A 21,034-nucleotide genomic window follows, 5' to 3' on the forward strand; every position below is an offset into this window, starting at 1 on the left:
GACATGTAACATCTGTGCTGTCCATTTCAAAATCACGTATGAAGATAAAGTACGCACAACATACATGTACTAGTCGAACATGAGGTTGGTGAGTCGGTGGTGAAACTAATATTATTATTTTTATTTCAGTGAGGTGTTAGTAGACAAGTCTCAGGGTATACCTTATGATGTACTACTTACCAAAGTAGATGTTAACTATGGTAAATGGGGAATGAACAACTTTTATAAAATGCAGGTTAGTTGAACATTGTGCACCAATGTAACTAAACTGTGATTGAAAACAGATATTCTGTTGAAACAGACATGTTGTCATGGTGTGTCATTGTCAAGAACAGAAAGAAATAAAGCTATGTATTGAGTTGACAATGTCTGTTTCTTACAATGCAGACTTTCTATACTTTTGGTAAGTGATGATATAAAGTCACATTTCACAAAACATATTTTTTGTGTTTTGTAGTTAATACATCAGAAAGGCAAAGAAATATATGTGCTCTTCACACGGTGGGGTCGCATAGGTGACGAAGGCAACTTTCAACGAACTCCTTTTCAAAAAACAGAAGACGGGATTAGAGAATTTTGTAAAATTTTCAAATCCAAGACTGGAAATCTCTGGTCTCAAGTCTCAAGGTAAAGCTGGTCATTGGAAAAGATAATTCTGTTTTTCTAGCTTAGTATGAATAATATCAACCTTTCACTGTGTGTTTGCCGTGTCCAATCATGTAAACAAAAATATAAGAAACTTCTCTAAAATACAGGCCACATATTTTGACAGCTATTACGCATGAATTTTAAATTTCAAACAAATCTTTTATTTAGTATGGCCCAATTACTAATTCAAGAGACATTAAGTTAAAAGCTTGTTAATTTCATGTTGTTTTCATGCTATTACGCATGAATTTTAAATTTCAAACAAATCTTTTATTTAGTATGGCCCAATTACTAATTCAAGAGACATTAAGTTAAAAGCTTGTTAATTTCATGTTGTTTTTTGCTTTTCATAGTTTTGAGAAGAAACCGAAGAAGTACTCTTTAGTGAAGTCTGAGAGGAGGAGAATTCAAAAGAAGACATTAACAGAGTTGGATATTAATTTAAAATCGGACATTCCTTCTAAACTTCCAGACGATGTGAAAGATGTATATGAACAATTGGTAAGTCAATGTCATGTGTGTGAAGGCTCAAAATACAGTCTTTGAGTTCACACAGTCTGTCAATTGGTCTATCACAATGTCATGTGTGTGAAGGCTCAAAATACAGTCTTTGAGTTCACACAGTCTGTCCATTGGTCTATCACAATGTCATGTGTGTGAAGGCTCAAAATACAGTCTTTGAGTTCACACAGTCTGTCCATTGGTCTATCACAATGTCATGTGTGTGAAGGCTCAAAATACAGTCTTTGAGTTCACACAGTCTGTCCATTGGTCTATCACAATGTCATGTGTGTGAAGGCTCAAAATACAGTCTTTGAGTTCACACAGTCTGTCAATTGGTCTATCACAATGTCATGTGTGTGAAGGCTCAAAATACAGTCTTTGAGTTCACACAGTCTGTCAATTGGTCTATCACAATGTCATGTGTGTGAAGGCTCAAAATACAGTCTTTGAGTTCACACAGTCTGTCCATTGGTCTATCACAATGTCATGTGTGTGAAGGCTCAAAATACAGTCTTTGAGTTCACACAGTCTGTCAATTGGTCTATCACAATGTCATGTGTGTGAAGGCTCAAAATACAGTCTTTGAGTTCACACAGTCTGTCCATTGGTCTATCACAATGTCATGTGTGTGAAGGCTCAAAATACAGTCTTTGAGTTCACACAGTCTGTCCATTGGTCTATCACAATGTCATGTGTGTGAAGGCTCAAAATACAGTCTTTGAGTTCACACAGTCTGTCAATTGGTCTATCACAATGTCATGTGTGTGAAGGCTCAAAATACAGTCTTTGAGTTCACACAGTCTGTCCATTGGTCTATCACAATGTCATGTGTGTGAAGGCTCAAAATACAGTCTTTGAGTTCACACAGTCTGTCCATTGGTCTATCACAATGTCATGTGTGTGAAGGCTCAAAATACAGTCTTTGAGTTCACACAGTCTGTCCATTGGTCTATCACAATGTCATGTGTGTGAAGGCTCAAAATACAGTCTTTGAGTTCACACAGTCTGTCCATTGGTCTATCACAATGTCATGTGTGTGAAGGCTCAAAACGCAGTCTTTGAGTTCACACAGTCTGTCCATTGGTCTATCACAATGTCATGTGTGTGAAGGCTCAAAATACAGTCTTTGAGTTCACACAGTCTGTCCATTGGTCTATCACAATGTCATGTGTGTGAAGGCTCAAAATACAGTCTTTGAGTTCACACAGTCTGTCCATTGGTCTATCACAATGTCATGTGTGTGAAGGCTCAAAATACAGTCTTTGAGTTTACACAGTCTGTCCATTGGTCTATCACAATGTCATGTGTGTGAAGGCTCAAAATACAGTCTGTCCATTGGTCTATCACAATGTCATGTGTGTGAAGGCTCAAAATACAGTCTTTGAGTTCACACAGTCTGTCAATAAAACTTTGATTTGTTGTTGGCTGAATAAAATCTGTGTATGTTAATTAGCAAATTTGCATATTATTTTCAATGAGCAATGAATGTATGAAGTTAATTTAAATTTATAATATTAATGTGACTTTTACAGACCAGTTTTAGTATGTTAAAAGCAGCATTGAGGAATACTAATGTGAACACCTCATATATGCCATTTGGAAGGATTCCCAGAGATGTGCTGGAACAAGCTAGAGAAATTTTAAATCGAATAAGGTAAGAAACTGAATTGTCAGAAATCACATACATTGGTGATATTGGGTTTAGAGGTTGGTGGGGAAACAATCATTATGATATTGGATGGAGAGGTCAGTGGAGAAAATAATTATTACTGTAAATTACTTTTATGACACCACACAACAATGTAAATGATAAAACGTAATTTATTTTGGCAAAAAGAGGGGCACACTGTGGGACAACTCTGTACTCAGCCCGCACAAGCTGAAAGCAAGAACTTAGTCCTCGCTTGGAATTTAATTTACGCTATTTTCCCTGAAGGAATGATTCAGTGAAAATAAAATCCAGCAAATATACTTTTTTTCCTGTATTTTCCATTCAACACGTCAAAAAACAGTGAAAATAAAATCCACATAAAATAGTATTTCACAGTATTCAATCACAATCAGTCATTGGATGGTGAGGTCAGTGGATGGATTAATTAATTATTCATTATGGCATTTTAGGCCATTAGTTGATGAAGTTGAAAAGCAACAAGATGAAGGTTTTCCTGATCTACATCAATACCAAGAAACTATGGAAAAAGTAAGTTTTGCTTATAATGACTTATTTCTTTTATAATCAACCATATTAATCACAGAAACACAATTGATTCAGTGAAAAGTTTTCACAAGTTATTATAATTGCTTTCTTTGTATTACTTGTATAAAGTTACTCCCTGTGTGATTACATTTCATTTGATGCAGTATGACTGACATGACTCATGTCTTATCCTTCCAGGTGGCTGATCTGAGTAGTGAATATTTTCAGCTGGTACCCTCGGCCAATTACGTCTACGAAGAGTTAACACCATTAAATGAACCAGATGCATTAAAAGCAGAAGTCAATAAAATTAATAATTTACTTGACCTTGAAGTTGCAAGCCGGGTATTGCTTGGTGCACAGCTGAAAGCAAAAGGTAATAAAATTGAAGGGCGATGGTTGTTGTGCAATGTTCAGTTCGATATGGGACTCATAGCGACGTATACAACACATGTAAAATACATTGTTTATTTACATGAAATTCAAACACAACCACAGCCCTTTAACATTGCTATCTCTGATGATCATCCTACAATAAAAACAGCATTGGCCAAATATTTGTACGAGGTTGAAGTGCTAGTTGTCAAATCTGTTATTTTTATCTTTCAGAAATAAATCCTTTAGATTATGTATATAGAAGTACTGACTGCCAAATGAAGGTGCTTGATAAACACAGTTTAGAGGCCCAACATATTTTAAAATATATTCAGAATACATGTTCAGGTGAGTGTTATGTGAGCTAATCATTTCAATGTGAACACTATAATGCTATTTCCTATGTCTGAGTATGCAACAAAAACAGGGCTTCTCCCAGGAGCCTCTTTCTGAGTTCATTTAAAACGCCTCTCCCACAGAAAACTATGAGGGTGCTAGACTATTATAAGGAATACTGTGCAGTGATTATATTGACAGACATATAATGCAGGTCATTGTGACCCTTTACTACCGGAAGTACTCTTCTAATTACATTATTTCACATCTTTAGCTCCGCTGTCGACTTTGTCGAGCGGAGCTTATCATATGAGTGATTGTCCGTCGTCCATGTCTATGTTTTACTTTTTCGACTTCTTCTTGAAAACTACAAGCCTGAATGCTTTGATACTTGGTGTATATGTACCTTGGGTAGACCTCTCTCAGATTTGTTCATTTCATGATCATATTTTCAATTCTCTAATTTTGGTGAATATTTTTGTAATTTTTGGTAAAAAGTGATATTTTCGACTTCTTGTTAAAAACCGCAAGTCCAATTGCTTTGATATTACATATATAGCTACTACATGTGGATGTCTCTCAGATTTGTTCATTTTGTAATGATATCTTTAGTTCTCTAATTTTGGTGAATATTTTTGTCATTTTTGGTAAAAAGTCCAATTGCTTTGATATTACATATATAGGTACTACATGTGGATCTCACTCAGATTTGTTCATTTTGTAATGATATCTTTAGTTCTCTAATTTTAATGAATATTTTTGTCATTTTTGGTAAAAAGTGATATTTTCAACTTCTTGCTAAAAACCACAAGTCCAATTGCTTTGATATTAAATATATAGGTACTACATGTGGACCTCTCCCAGATTTATTCATTTTGTAATGATATCTTTAATTCTCTAATTTTGGTGAATATTTTTGTCATTTTTGGTAAAAAGTGATATTTTCTTCTTGTTAAAAACCACAATCATTTATGGTGAAAAATTATATTTTTGAATTCTTGTTGAAAACAGCAAGTCCCATTGCATTGATACTATGCATATTGTTCATTTTCTAATGATATCTTCTGTTCTTTAATTGAAATGTGCATTGCTAACAGCGGAGCTATCTCAGCCGAGAGGCTGCTTGTTTTCTGATTATAGTCATAATTTAGTGAGTGACAACAATATTTTACAAGATTCATGTCTGAACTATTGTTTTTGTTCATTGACAAGCTTATATTTTCGACTTGCACTACATTGTAGCTGAGACCAGGTGTTTTATGTGGCGCATATTTTCCAAAGAGGAAGACATCCATTGTACATTCATTGGGTGTGTGTGTGTGTGTGTGTGTGTGTGTGTGTGTGTGTGTGTGTGTGTGTGTGTGTGTGTGTCCGTCTGTTCCACTGATATCTCAAGAACCATGCATCGGTTTTTGATGAAACTTGGTGCATAGATGCTCTGGACCAATGCGCAGATTTGATTAGGTTTTTAGTAAAAATCTGTGCATATTAATTACCTAATTTGCATGATAATTAGCTCATTTTTAGCTGTTCCATGACTGTTCCACTGATATCTAAACCACTGATATCTAAACAACCACTTATTGAATTTTGATGAAACTTGGTACATATATGATCTGAACTTATGCGCAGATTTGATTAGTTTTTAGTAAAAATCTTTGCATACTGATTACCTAATTTGCATGATACTTAGCTAATTTTTACCTGTTCTGTGCCTGTTCCACTGATATCTAAAAAAGCACTCATTGGATTTTGATGAAACTTGGTTCATTGATGCTCTGAACTAATGCCAGTGTTTGATTAGTTTTGGGTGAAAATCTGTGCATATTAATTACCTAATTTGCATAATGATTCGTAAATTTTTTGCTTTTCCACTGATATCTCAACTACTAATCATCACATTTTAATGAAACTTCGTACCTAGATGTCATAGGACACTCCACAGACCTAGTAGTTTTTAGGGTAATATTAGTACATATTAATTACCTAATTTGCATAATAGATTAATTTTCAAGTACTAAGCATTACATTTCATTGAAACATGGTACATAGATACTCAAGCACTCTGCAGAGATTGATTGTTTTAGGATGAATATTTGTGCATATTAATAACCTAATTTGCATAATTAGTTAATTTTCGTATGTATGTCTCAAGTACTAATCAAGACATTTCAATAAAACTTGTTACATAGGACTATGCAGAGATCTGATTAGTTTTTGGGTAAATAATTGTGCATATTAATCACCTTATTTGCATAATTGATGAATTTTCAACTTTCACACTGATATCTCAAGTACTAATCATCACATTTCAATGAAACTTTGTACATAGATGCTCTAGGACAATGTACAAATATGACCAGTTTTAGGTTAAAATCTGTTCATATATCTGTTCCCTAATTAGCATAATAATTCATAATTGTTTGGTTCTGATCACATTTCAATTAAACTTGGTACATAGATGGTCTGTTACATTGCGCAGACCTTATTAGTTTTACACTCTGTTCATTTTAATTTCCTGATTTGCATAATTCGTTTTCAGCTTTTCCATCAATATCTCAAGTACAAGTAATTTTGAATTAATTTTTACTGCGTCTCTAATACTCTCTCAGCACACGGGAGTTCTTTCTAAGCTTTCTTTGATATGTTTGTTTATGATTCCATTGCACTCATCATGTGCGAATTCCATCTTGTATTCCTTTGCAGGCAGAGTCAGAGTACAGGGTATATTTACTTTACAAAGACAAGGTGAAGCAGAGAAACTTAATAACTGCGATCTTGACAATCACATGTTACTTTGGCATGGTACAAGTCCTGCCAATCTTATTAGCATACTCATGAAAGGGCTGTTAGTGGCACCAGCTGAGGCTCCAGTTACCGGATATATGTTTGGAAAGGTACATTTAGTATCTTCATTTTATATTTTATTTGATATGTATTATAAATTATTACATGCATGATCTTATCCATTAAGCTTTCAATTGAGGTTCAAAGATAGATATTATTCCCTTGTGTAATGTAAACTGCAGCTAGCATGTCCATATGTATAATATATAGTAGACAATATTTGGTAATCGTAACTAAAAGTAACTATTCAATATACTTTTGAGCAATTGATCTTTATCTTCTATGCTACCGATGAAGAGCCATCGCTTATAGTTACTTTGGACAATTACCAAATATTATCTACTATATGTCATATTTATCGGCCCGAATACAATTTATTTATTTTCCATTGATATCAATTTTTATATTTGTCAAGTCTTTGGTAGTAATCATAGACCCTAATATTGATAGGTAATTTTACAAATCATGATCATGAGAAATTTCATTTGACTGAATATTTTTTATGAAAGCAAGGCTGTAATAGGTGTGCTATGATCTTGTTTTTCTTCTAACTATTTTTTACTTTTTAGGGAATTTATACCTCAGATACTTTCCAGAAAAGTGAAGCTTACTGTCATTCATATGGATCAAAGAGTTTATCAAGCAAATTTATGTTGTTAACAGAGGTAAGTTATAGCTCGTAAAACTGTAATAATAACCAAGTATGTAACCATGTGATAATAACCAGGTATGTAACCATGTGATGATAACCAGGTATGTAACCATGTGATAATAACCAGGTATGTAACCATGTGATAATAACCAGGTATGTAACCATGTGATAATAACCAGGTATGTAACCATGTGATAATAACCAGGTATGTAACCATGTAAGAATAACCAGGTATGTAACAATGTGATAATAACCAGGTTTGTAACCATGTGATAATAACCAGGTATGTAACCATGTGATGATAACCAGGTATGTAACCATGTAAGAATAACCAGGTATGTAACAATGTGATAATAACCAGGTTTGTAACCATGTGATAATAACCAGGTATGTAACCATGTGATGATAACCAGGTATGTAACCATGTGATAATAACCAGGTATGTAACCATGTAAATAATAACCAGGTATGTAACATGTAACATAGTTAAAGATGAGGATCACTTTGTTCTATGTCTGCCGTTGCTGTGGCAAGTTATTACCAAACTTCACATATTTGGTAATAAATGGACTGGGAATACACAAGGGAGCAAAAACACCTGGGATTAAAACTAACCAGTTCTTCCACATACTCATTGTATTTAGATGCATGGTTGTAGGATATCACATATCAGTTGGTCTATAGCCTTTTAAATTCTTTTTGTATTTCGTAGGTTGCACTTGGTAAAGTGAAAGAGTATACAGACTGTTGTTACATGGAGTCTGCAGCCAAGGGATCAAATAGTACCAAAGGTTTGGGTGAATATGGACCAGATAGTAAACACAACTTGTTAACTCCATCAGGTATGTTGTTCTGCATGGCTACCAATATGAAATGATTGATCAGATTGCTTTGATGTTGACACTACGGTTTTATATTATGCTGTGTTGTTTGCAGTGGTCGCTAAAACACAGGTCAAACCTTCTTTTCTTGGTTACATATAGTGATACAATTGTATGTCCTTGGTGTTTACAGTCATTAGCATATTCTGATAATTACTTGTTTCAACAAAGTTCATTTTTGTAGCTTTCAGGCAGTTTTACTCCAATATTTCTTAATAGCGAAAAAAAAAAAAAAGTAGATTAAAATCAATAATTATATGACACAAAAAATTGTGGTAATTTTGTCACTCCTATTTTTATGTTTGAATTCTCATGGTCTATCTTCAATAATATTGTCTTTATAGTTGTATCTGTTTAAAGTGTTCAGTGCAACAGCTTTGATTCAGACATCAAAAACAATGAATCATCTCATATACTAGAGCAGAGCTTTTCCAATACATGCCATTACCTAGTTGTCCCCACATGGCAGTGCTCTTCCTGTCAAAATGTTGGTGCAATATTTTATTAGTCCCTGTTCGGACGAAGTCCGAAAACGGGGACTTATAATTCGTGCGTCCGTGTGTCCGTGCGTCCGTCCGGAGTCATATCTCAGAATCCCTTGGACCGATTCCGTTCATTCTTTGCATGTGCCTAGTACTTTATGTGGGACATATGCACATGCAGTGGTTTAGCGATTTGATTCAAAATGGCCGACTGGCAGCCATCTTGTTTTTTGAAAATGTTGTATTTTGGACATGCTTTGTCAGTTTTCATTCAAACTTGGTACATAGATTATACATGTTAGGATACATGTCCATGATGATTTATTTCACAATTGGATCAAAGATGGCCGACTGGTAGCCATCTTGTTTTTTGAAAATGTCGTATTTTGGACATGCTTTGTCAGTTTTCATTCAAATTTAGTACATAGATCATACATGTTAGGATACATGTCCCCGACCATGTGTGAGTTCCTGAGTCTGTCCGTCCGACCGTCCATGTGTCCGTGCGTCAGTCTATCCAACGTCATATTTCAGAATCCTGTGGACCGATTCCATTCATTCTTTGCATGTGCCTAGTACCTTATGTGGGACATATGCACATGCAGTGGTTTAGCGATTCGATTCAAAATGGCCGACTGGCAGCCATCTTGTTTTTTGAAAATGTTGCATTTTGGACATGCTTTGTCAGTTGTCATTCAAACTTGGTACATAGATTATACATGTTAGGATACATGTCCATGACAATTTATTTCGCAATAGGATCAAAGATGGTCGACTGGCAGGCATCTTGTTTTTGTTTTTTTATGCGGTATCTCGGACGTGCTCTGTCAGTTTTCATTCAAATTTGGCACATAAATGTACTTTATACATGTTAGGATGCATGTCCATGACAATTTGTTTCAAAATCTGGTCAAGGATGGCCGATTGACAGCCATCTGACTTTTTGGCCTTACTACTATATTTCCACAATTTATGTACCATTTTCATTCGTATTTGGCACATCATACATATCAGTGTGTTTCATAATCAGATCAAAGATGGCTGAATAACGGCTGTTTTTTCTTTGGCCATATTACTATGACACGAAACACGTGTTTTGATGTAAATAAACAATCTGTTGTATACGCCACTTGGAACTCAAGTTTCAAGGACACGCTCTCGACAACCCCTCCGCTTTAATATGACGAGCACAACGAGAACTTAACGGGGACTGTGTCATTTTCAATGAATTTTGTATCAGATGGACATAATTTTTTATTTCCTACAATATTACAATATGAAATTAAAAAGTTACAGTATTTGCTCTATTTGAAGTGCATCTCCAATAGAAAATTATTGTTGTATGATGAATCATTAAAATATGACTTGTTTTGACCATAGAACACCTCTGTAATTGACGAGTGCATTCTACTAATCAAGCAAATACAATATATGGGGTTTATTTTTTAAAAGATGAACTTATAGACATCACATGAAAAACATGGTATTCTAGAATTGTAACCGTTGACATGTGTTTATTGTAGGAGTAATCATACCCCAGGGTGAGAAGGTTATGAATAAACATCCTCAGAAAGATGAATGCTTTAACTTAACCTTCAATGAATATATTGTATACAATGAAGACCAAGTGTGTCTCCGATACCTTGTCATGTTTGACAGTTAAGGTAAGATGAACATTTCAAGATTGTATTGAGTTTTAAAATACTGGCTTCTGTATTTATATGTGTACTTGTTTGTGTGCTCTGTGTATGAAAACCTTCTGTATTATTTTTCATAACATAATACCGAAGGCAAATATTTCTTTTTTTATAAAACTTACAATTACAATATTGGTGTTCCCAATACCTCCCTAAATTGTTTTAATTAATTAAATTAAATCATTATAGAAATTTAGGTCCCACTGGAATGCATAGCGCTTTCAGGAGTCCAATAGTATAAGTAAGATTGCTTGTAAAGTGCATAATAAATTTCTCTGTTTTTTCACACCAATGGAATGACACATGTATAGTTTGTGTGTCCGATTTACAATTTTCTTTATTCTATAAACTAAAATTTATCAGCATTGAGAAACAAATGTGTCAAATATGATCATTTTCAAGTCTGTTCAATCAGTTATTATATATCTGACTATTGAAGCCACAATAATAATTCATTTACCAACTCTTAAACTTGTTGAATTTATTTTTCAGTTAATAGACTGAGGCTGATGGTAAACTAAGGGGACAGAGAAGTGCATCAACTATGACCAAAAGTCGTATTGGTTTACAAGTTCGTGATCCCAAAACAGCCACAGTGGATTATTTTTTTTTGTATTGTACCGTGATATTGAATTCTTACATTTGTAAATGTAATTTTTTTTACATGAGCAAACTCTGTTCATGTTTGAATTTTTTTAAATGCAGATTGTTACCTTGAGGTTTGAATGCTGGGAAGGTTATAGATGATCTTTGAGTCGATACCTGAATTTAACAATGGGAGCGAAAAATTTACTAAAATCTATCAATAAATATTTTTAACCATATATAATACTTTTCTTCTTTGGATTATCTTGGCTTCAAAAATTGTCAAGTCAGTATACACCAATCACACTGGTTGTTATAAAATAGTCTGACTAATATGTGAGGAATGTAAGACAACTGCTTATTGGTTAACCAACACTCTTACAAGAATGTAAGGTAACTTATTGGTTAATATGTATTCTTTTAAAGTCTATTGGCTCTGTAGTTAATTTTACAAAGTTGTAACGTTTACTTGTCAGTAGTACATTTATGTGAAAGATGAATGTGATATCAGTTGTCTTAGGTACTGCTACTAGGCAATACTTATTTATAAAATGCCTATGTTTATATAGTATTTTCATATCTAGTTTGCAACACAGTTCTCATTCATGCAAAGTGTTTAGCTCATAAAAACATCCTTGTATGTCTGGAGTAAATAATTTGTGTTACATTTTGTATGTTTAAAGCTGTCATAATGGAACAGTTTTTCTCTCTAAATTCTTGGAAATAGTAACATTCCTCTAAAATATTTGTTGTGCTCACATACTGCCTTTGCTAGTTTTTTTTTCCAATTTGTATCGTCTTGAGCATATATAAAAGAATAAGTGGGTAAAAAAACTTAACAGCATGTATGAAAAATGACTTTTTTCACATTTTTTTGTTTCATTTCATTTGAATGACGTCATTTTTTAAAAATCACTTATAAAAGGACAATTTTTTTGATAATTGGCATTAGATTTATTTATGAGTTTTAGCAAAATATCATACCTATATTTTTTAATGTCGCCAGGTCTAGTCTTTTTAAATGTTTAAAATAGGCATTCTATTACTGTGCTTAGAGACTCTGTGTCTTCATATGTTCCAAGAGATTTAGGATTACTGTGTTTGCTCTATCAGATGTGCTTCTCCAATTGAAAACCAACAGTTGCATTTGTTGTGTACTGGCATATTATGACTTTAATATGACTATAGACTCATCTCTGTCATTTACATAACTAATAGAACAAATACAGTAATGAAATAGACAGTTATTACTATAAAACTTAATCACAAGTATTTTTGGTGACAACTGTGAAATGTAAAAAGTAGTTAAGCTCCCATGATTTCTTTTGTACTTTTATTTGTATACAGGCTTCCACCCCTGTATGTCTGTAAATGGTATAACCCATTCCATAGAAACTAGTAGGCCTATACCAAATTGTGGTGGTGAAGTGTGAGAATTGTTAAGGTATTTTTAAACTAAGTCAGAATTGTTTAATTTTTTTTAGATGTTTATAAACTTCAAATTGTGGTGCCACTTCGCCGTATTTTTAGGTTCTATTTGTACGTGTTTAAAATAATGCACTATATGTGGCACACTATGTGCATTGTCAGATGGTATGACTCATCAAATATTGGCCAATCACAGTGCTGACTGTGGTCACCTGACATTTTGCTAGTTACTCATTGGGTGGTGTGAATAGAATCTCATTAAGGTCACAGATCAGTAATTGACCAATTAAAATTCAGCATGTGTTCAACTGACAATGGCATACACTTATTTAAACACTATTCAATGGTAAATCATATAAAACACTTCTTTTTAGACTTCTTTTTTTAGTATTTTATTTAAACAGATGAGTATTGTACGTGGATGTTTAGGTGTCATTTGGGTATTGCATTGTGATTTCTAATTCCTACAGAGATGTAATAAAATGATATGATATTTTGAATCCTGTATGTTTCAGTGTCTTTGTTCCAAAAACAGTTTAGGTTGCTGAAAATATTTACTACCAGTACAATGTATATTTATTTTAGTATTAATTGGAGATTGGAAGGGATGGGGTGAGACAGGTAATACCCACTGGTTGTAAGTTTATTTTATTCAGATTTGTTGATATGCATGTGATATGGAGTCCTAATTGAGATAAAGTGTTGAGGTTGCAGAAGACTCTGTAGATGGGGTTCTTTATCTAAATTTCACAGTTTGAGAGTTGTAATTTTAAAAAACAGTGTGTTCTGCAAAAGCCTGTTCAAATTTTGATCTGGCACTATGCCCCTTTTTCTGTTTTGGAATTTAGAGAATTTGGTTCTATTGTTATCTGAGATTCTAATACGTCTATAACCGTGTATTGTTACTACTGCCTTTTGCTGGAAGATTTACCCAATATCAAAACTGTCACATGATCTATTATAAAAGAGACTTTATATAATTTCAAATACTAGAATCCTTGGGCATTTAGTGTATATAAAAGCCTGCAATGAAACAATCTAATTTGATTGTTAATGATGAATACAACAAATAAATTATGCACAAAATTGTATCACAATTAAGCAGGAAAATATTAAGGTCATTAAAGGTCATTGGCAAATTGAAATTATTCTTTAATACAGATTATTATTATACATCTGTCACCGTAACGCCATAAGTTACAGTGTTCCGTAATTTTGCGTTATTTTACAGGGTATTTTCATCCTACCATATTAGGAAATGCAAATTCCAGATATGGAATTATTACGTATGTAAGCGTCCTCTAATAATAAAAACAAACATGGCTGCCTCACCAGGGTTTGACCGGACTCCACACAAAGAAATTTGCTGATTCTCAACATTTTGGATTTCAGCATTCCCATGATGTATCCTTGGAAGGAAAAGATGTATAATAATAAGATTATTACGAGGATACCTCAAAGTATGCTTTCAGACAATACGCTGTCGCATGAGCCTCTGCTATGTGTCACTTGATACTTCTGCTATATATCGTGCATACTTTGAGGTTTCTTCATAATATTGATATGTTGGACACTTAGTAACTGTTGCTCTTGTTTCATAAAACTAGCAGAACCTATTTTCATTTAGCAGAGACCAAATACTACGGTAGTACCAGTAATGTATTTTTGCAAATAGCGCCACCTAGAGTCAAAGTTGGAAATTATCATAATACCGGTAAGCTAAAGACAGACTTACAAAAGCAGTGCTGGTTCTGATTTTTTTTTATTATTCAAATATATTTGGCAATAGCATTCCACCACACTTGAATAATGTGAACACTTGTTTTTAATTCAGCTTCCACAAACAGTATCAACACACATCGTTGATCCAGAAGGCTTTATTAAAAATGTCAGACTGAAATTAGACTTTGCATACAAGTTTAAAAAATAACCAAATATAATTCTGTGATGTCAAATAAGTTGAATAAAATTTAGTCCATTACCCAACATCATATGACTTACAAGACATACTTCAAGTAGCAGGCCTGATAATACATTGTATCTGCTGATTGATAGCACTGCAAAAGGTGTTTGAATTAGAATATGCATATCAGTTTTGTATTCTTTCTTCTATTACAAAGACCAGTTATGAAAATCAAACTGCAGATTTTATTTTATAATCAATAGGACATGTCGTTTTCAAAACTAACTGTCGTATACAAAATCAGTCAGCCTCTGGCCAACGTTAATTGCCAAAATACAGTACACATAGACAATATTGCAACGATATCAAAGTACAGATTATACCGTACTTCTGGAAAGTACTATGCACACAGTAACTCAGCATGTAAATTAGTCACTTAAGTCAGTTTTTAGCTATGCTGTTGACTTTGTCGAGCGGAGCTTATCATATGAGTGATTGTCCGTCGTCGTCCTGTGTCCGTCGTCCGAGTCAATGTTTTACTTTTTCGACTTCTTCTTGAAAACTACAAGCCTGAATGCTTTGATACTTGGTGTATATGTACCTTGGGTAGAACTCTCTCAGATTTGTTCATTTCATGATCATATCTTCAATTCTCTAATTTTTGTGAATATTTTTGTTGTTTTTGGTAAAAAGTGATATTTTTGACTTCTCGTTAAAAACCGCAAGTCCTTGTAATGATATCTTTAATTCTCTAATTTTGGTGAATATTTTTGTCATTTTTGGTAAAAAGTGATATTTTCGACTTCTTGTTAAAAACCGCAGGTCCAATTGCTTTGATATTACATACTACATAGGTACTACATGTGGACCACTCTCAGATTTGTTCATTTCATGATGATTTCTTCAATTTTCTAATTTTTGTCATTTTTGGTAAAAAGTGATATTTTCTTGTTAAAAACCACAATCATTAATGGTGAAAAATGATATTTTTGAACTTTTGTTGAAAACAAGTCCCATTGCATTGATACTATGCATATTTTTCATTTTCTAATGATATCTTCTGTTCTTTAATTGAAATGTGCATTGCTAACAGCGAAGCTATCTCAGCCGAGAGGCTGCTTGTTTTTTAGAAAACTTGAATAATATGCATACTTGGGACCAGTCAGATAATATCAAGAATGTTGTAAGTTTCTTTCATTCAGTCGAAATAGGCTTAGGTTTTGACATAGATTATCTCAATCAAGACATTATTGAGACCATTTATTAGTCAGACCTGTTCAGACCACTTATATCTTGGGCATCATATTAAAACATACATCTTGAGCTACATACATCTATTTGTTTCACGATTCATAATCAAGCATTTTCTTATTCATGCGTGGATAAATTTTGTACATATGTTAAACATAAGACCTTTATGCGCACCATTGTTTTGTTGTTGAATACTGCTTCAGAGCCCTATCTCTGACATGCCATTACTGTTTATGTTATATATTTCATTAGCTTGATACCTCAAAGAGAACTATACAATTACTTATTCTTTGTCAACTTTATTCATATGCTATGAAAAGTAATTTACAACAACAAAATTATATTAAGTATTTACATGTTTTCATCTGAAATTATTACAATGATTGTCTAAGGAATTCAGACATAATGAAATCTACCTGTAATATATGTATTATTTCATCTATAAAAATGAGAAATTATTCAGCTTTATATACTATGACAAATGTGATGCTACAATAACAGCCAAGGCTTCAAGTGAAAGATACTATTATTTATTTACAGTGCTACTGCTTGCATGTGAGAACAATCTTCTTTAAACTTTTTACAAAATATTTTGTGGAATTAAAAAAACAAAAATTGTCATTTACACATAAATAGGCATGATAAATACAGCTCAAAAATAAACATGCTGCTCCGAAGAATGATGCATACAAAAACTGTAAGTCATCAAAGACGTTGGAAAACATAAAATGTTGGAAATATATACACATATGGTTACACTATCAACTAGTCCCTAGAAGGAAAAGACGATGAATATGGGAGAAGTGTCCAGAACATGATGTCATCTGCTGATGGAGAAATATTTATTTATTCCTTGCTGTTAATTCAACAGCTGTATGAAGTTTGTGACAGCAGTCTTAGAAATATGTATACAAATGTTTGTTATATACCAGTAGTACACAAATCACATATTTTGATATGATTTAATTAACTTACAATATTTATAATCAAATTTGGTTAACATTCAACTCCAAATTTATCAAAATTTCTGAGAATAATTCCTAGTTGTAAATGGATTTTTCCCATGCCAACAGTGTGTAGGAGATCCCTATCAGAACTAGTGTACACTAAATCAGGATTCCGAAGCTGAGGTCCGCCTCCTACGAAGTTATGTGATATTTGTTCTCTAAACTGTCCTGTTGGTCTCCATGTAACACACTCCACATCGTGTGTACCAGGTGCTGTAGGGACGTAGCAAAACCCATAACCATATAGTTCATTTCGACCGTAACTGTCTTGGTGGTAAACTTGAAAATGAAACTTGGGCCAACCTGTTGAAGGAAGAATTGTATGATTCGGTAACTGAACTGAATGTCTTGCATACCCCCATAGAATTTATTTTGTTTCATAAGCACAATAGAATAACTCTTTATCAGAATATACTCTCCTGTCTTTTCATGTGTCATTGCATCAGTATTTCATCATAATAACAGTTACCTTGTAAACCTTTGGTAGCAAAGTGTATATCAATTGGATGACTCCAAGCACAAAACTCTTCATCAACTGGAATGTCCACCTGTGATTGACCTTCTTTACATCCTGCTAGAAGTTTCCATGCACCACCTGAAATAGACCAAACAAACATGGATACACTTGACCAAATACCAGTAGAAAGTTTCTCCAAATTAAACTTTATAGAAATTAACAGTTGTATAATTGTCATATGCTATTATGCAGATTATCTTATGAAATTGATAAATTTATCAGATTTTGTACTAAAAAAAAAAAAATGGTACAAAATCTACCAGTTCCCAATAATGGACTTTTAAGGAAGCTCTGTTTTAGCCTGCCAAAACACCTACCTGCATGTATGCCCCATTTACAAAATAAACTGTTTTCTGGAAAACAACTTGCTCCTACTATCTCTCCTATTATATGTACTTCAGCCATAACTGAAATGAAGAAATCAAATGTAATCTTGAGAGCATATAGGGGCCTGATGTAAGAAATGATGAAGTAATAATAATTCACAATTAGTGAGGTTACATAATTATGACACATTGCAACATATATAGCAAGATTCTATTCCATGAAAGTGTACTACTGTAAAATACACACTGGCAATTTGACACCCCACTCTTTTGTTTTATGTCTATTGTGGAACGACTTTCTTAAGCCCTGCACCCTATCGATATGCTAAATCTTAACCCTACCACTCCATCCCCCCAATGTAATTGTATATACAATTAAAATAAGGGAGGGGCAAAGTTAGGATTCGAGTGAGGGATGGGGGGCCATAAGGAAGACTTTCCAGAATTTTGATGTCACCAATATATATCCATGCTTTTAAGCTGCCAAATTAAAATTCATAATAGACACAGTACCCAGAGTCAAGACAAGCATGTTTACATGTATAAACCCAACGTTAACATTCATTAAAATCCAAATGAGATATTATGGATTGGGTTGCTCTCTATTCTGCAAATACTGTGGCTCAAGCTTATACAATGTGTAACTGTCGTTCATAAATAACATTATAAGTGTATGAAACTTGTGTCATAAGTAATGAAGATACTAAAATGAATTTATGCTATTTGCGAAACAATCACAAAATGGCAAGACAAACTACAAATTTCAACAAATACTACCGTACTTATCCGGGTAAGAGCCCATGCCTGGACAAACGCCCACCCCCCACTTTTGACACAATAAAGAAGTTGAGGTCATATCCGGGCACACGCCCAGGGGGTCTTTTTCTACACAACAAAAAATAAAAACTATTTTCTATTCGTTGACTGTGGTTGTATTAACAGTTGACTTTCTTGAAGTCTGTTGTGATACTTATAAAAATTGTTAATTGCGTAAAACAAGGGGTGAACGCAAAATAGCTGTGACAGCTTTCTTCCTTCAGGGCAGCACGTTCACCGCTGATTTTTTTCAGAATCATAGCAGTCAGCAAGTCTATAAAAATAAATATTAAAGCAGAAACGGTAGTTCTCTTTTTGAAATATGTCGTGGCCCTAAAAAGGGCCGGCCGTTTGGTTTGTGCTTCCTTAGAAACGATTCAAGCAAATCGTACAAGTGTCGCACTCGTTCGGCTTTAGCGTCGTCGACAATGAAAACAAAGTTGCAATATTGTAGCAACCCGTACCTGGGAGAAAGGTTGAAATTACGTTATTTTGGCTTTATAAATATTTTGTAGCAGCTTGTGAATCCATAACTGGGCCAGCAATTTTGCAATGTCACGCCGAAGACTGCCAACTTTTTTACCATCTTTTATCACCGCTATTGCATTTCTGTCATGAAAACTATTCTTCTATCGTTGGATAAAAAAAAAAACTTCCTATTTCAAGTCCACCGCGATATCCATATAGTGAGACATTCCAACCGCCGGAACTTGCTGAATGATAACTTTCACCGTGATTAATAAGCGCCGAGTCTGATAAGAAAGCAATGTCACGATTTGACCTTTATGATGAAATACTAGTAGTGATGTCATTCTTAGCCAATCAGTAAAGCAGATGCATAAAGGTCAAAGATGTTTGCTAGACTGTAAACAAAAGCATCGTGCGCCATGGCAGCAGAGCGACCCCATTTTTCTTGTCTCCTTATTATGATTAGACATGAACGAAAAGTGCCAAGCTGACAGACTGCGAAATCCGTGGATTAAAAGTGCTATGTCCAAATTGTGTGGGACGATATCGACGAACTTCAGGAATAAGTTGTAGGGATTTTGTTCGACGGCTACAGTGACAACGACTTGAACATTTGAGGGTTTTGAGTTTGACGAAGATGGCAAAGAACGTACAAATAAAGATCTGAGAAGTTTTTTTAAACAGCTATGAATTTTTATAATTTTTACTGTGTAAATTTGTAGATTATTATTGATCTTGCATGACGGTTGATTCGTAATTTGTCGAACCCGGAAATCATTTTACGCAGTTTAACCCCTGACATTTTAACTCATTTTGAGTTCACGCGTATTGGACGTGTTTGTCGGCGGGAAAATCCTAATTCAAATGATTTCTCACTGTCGATTTTTATTATTTCTGGTTTATTTGTCACATTATAAGCAATACATTATTTTTGTTTTACTTCTAGTGTTGCATATTGTTCATTTATTTCCGTTGCTTGTTTTCATTTGCCGTTCTATTCCCTGCCGTAGTTCGATCTGCCCGTTGTCAATTTTCGTGAATTTTCATTTTTTTTTGCCGGGGATCTCCTGGCAAACGCCCACCCCTTCTTTTTGGCAATTTTCCATGTTCAAGACCCTGGGCTTATACCCGGATAAATACGGTAATGTATACAAGTGATACTGTGAAAAGAATGGTGGGCGTTAATCTCTTGAATATGGTGGTATTTTGGGGGGGGGTGTCTTCAATGTGTACCACTTTGCATACTATGCATAGATATATATATATATATACTTTATTTTAGCTTGGAATTAATTAATGTTCGTTATTTTGGCTGAAGGAATGATTCAGTGAAAATAAAATCCAGCGAATATACCTTTTTTCCTATATTTTACATTCAACTCATCAAAAATCAGTGAAAATAAGGTCCATAAGGTCTTTTTCAGTGTAAATTAGTTCCAGCTAAAATATTTTACAGTATTAAAAACTATTATAAATCCGTACATGGGTTTAGTATTTGCCTAAAACACTTACAAAAACACTGCAATGTTTGTAGGTATTATTGATATTGGTGTTGACCATATGAATATAGACTGACAACAGGCTTCATTTATCTAGCATCAGTTATACCAGGGGGGCTGTGATGACACTCATTACAACACCCTGGTTATACCATACAACCGGTTTAATGACTGGTTTAGCTGGCACCAAAATTAGCCCTGTGTCCTTGGCTTCGGTTTTGTCATGTTTGTATCTTCCAATGTGGTTAGTTGAAACCCCGTGCTTGGTATTTGTACCCTCCAAGGTGAGAGAACACAATCGAAGAATAAGCGGCGACTGGGCCCAACGTTGGGAATAGGCCCTAACCCTGATCCCATGACTACGGAAGCCATGAAAATGGTGGATATTGAGTACAATCCGACACCCGACGCGTGGATCCGTGTCAGATCACCGTACATAAATGTCAAAATCTGTTGTTACGTGCCGAAAATATTCACTTTACAAGCAATATTATGCACTCACCTACAATGAACAATCCACTAATTCAATATAACAAGTTCCTAAATGGAAAAAAAATATTTCAAACAAAGCTGAACAGACGATCAAAACATAGCTGGAAAGTATGTGATGCACTA

The 21,034-nt window shown here is 34.1% G+C and overlaps 2 protein-coding genes across 3 annotated transcripts in view; one reads left to right on the top strand and one right to left on the bottom strand.

The window, feature by feature from the left end:
• The window catches only part of LOC100379064 (poly [ADP-ribose] polymerase tankyrase-like), a 93,962-nt gene extending 80,830 nt beyond the window's left edge, over positions 1-13,132 (top strand). Inside the window, exons 38-49 of the mRNA XM_085495486.1 lie at positions 130-235; positions 458-627; positions 1,002-1,149; positions 2,685-2,806; positions 3,274-3,352; positions 3,548-3,725; positions 3,959-4,072; positions 6,767-6,957; positions 7,477-7,572; positions 8,272-8,401; positions 10,446-10,586; positions 11,112-13,132. Of these exons, the coding sequence (XP_085351612.1) occupies positions 130-235; positions 458-627; positions 1,002-1,149; positions 2,685-2,806; positions 3,274-3,352; positions 3,548-3,725; positions 3,959-4,072; positions 6,767-6,957; positions 7,477-7,572; positions 8,272-8,401; positions 10,446-10,585 (1,474 nt within the window). The 3' untranslated portion in view covers position 10,586; positions 11,112-13,132. The remainder of the gene's footprint in view (positions 1-129; positions 236-457; positions 628-1,001; positions 1,150-2,684; positions 2,807-3,273; positions 3,353-3,547; positions 3,726-3,958; positions 4,073-6,766; positions 6,958-7,476; positions 7,573-8,271; positions 8,402-10,445; positions 10,587-11,111) is intronic.
• Positions 13,133-16,386: 3,254 nt separating this feature from the next.
• Positions 16,387-21,033, bottom strand: LOC100366410 (B9 domain-containing protein 2-like). 2 transcript variants are annotated; one of them, XM_078010895.1, is made up of 4 exons: positions 20,922-21,033; positions 17,628-17,761; positions 17,263-17,388; positions 16,387-17,096 (listed from the first exon to the last, which is right to left on the bottom strand). In XM_078010895.1, the coding sequence occupies exons 2-4, from the start codon at positions 17,713-17,715 to the stop codon at positions 16,783-16,785; spliced, it is 528 nt and encodes a 175-aa protein (XP_077867021.1). In that variant the 5' UTR covers positions 17,716-17,761; positions 20,922-21,033; the 3' UTR covers positions 16,387-16,782. The 2 variants fall into 2 exon arrangements, with proteins under 2 accessions (XP_077867021.1, XP_002736715.1); XM_002736669.4 differs by having other exon boundaries at positions 17,628-17,717; positions 20,922-21,028.
• Between the last annotated feature and the right edge of the window lies 1 nt (position 21,034).

This window comes from Saccoglossus kowalevskii, chromosome 2 (genome assembly GCF_978046115.1).
Source record: "Saccoglossus kowalevskii chromosome 2, keSacKowa6.1, whole genome shotgun sequence".
NCBI classification, from domain to species: domain Eukaryota; kingdom Metazoa; phylum Hemichordata; class Enteropneusta; family Harrimaniidae; genus Saccoglossus; species Saccoglossus kowalevskii.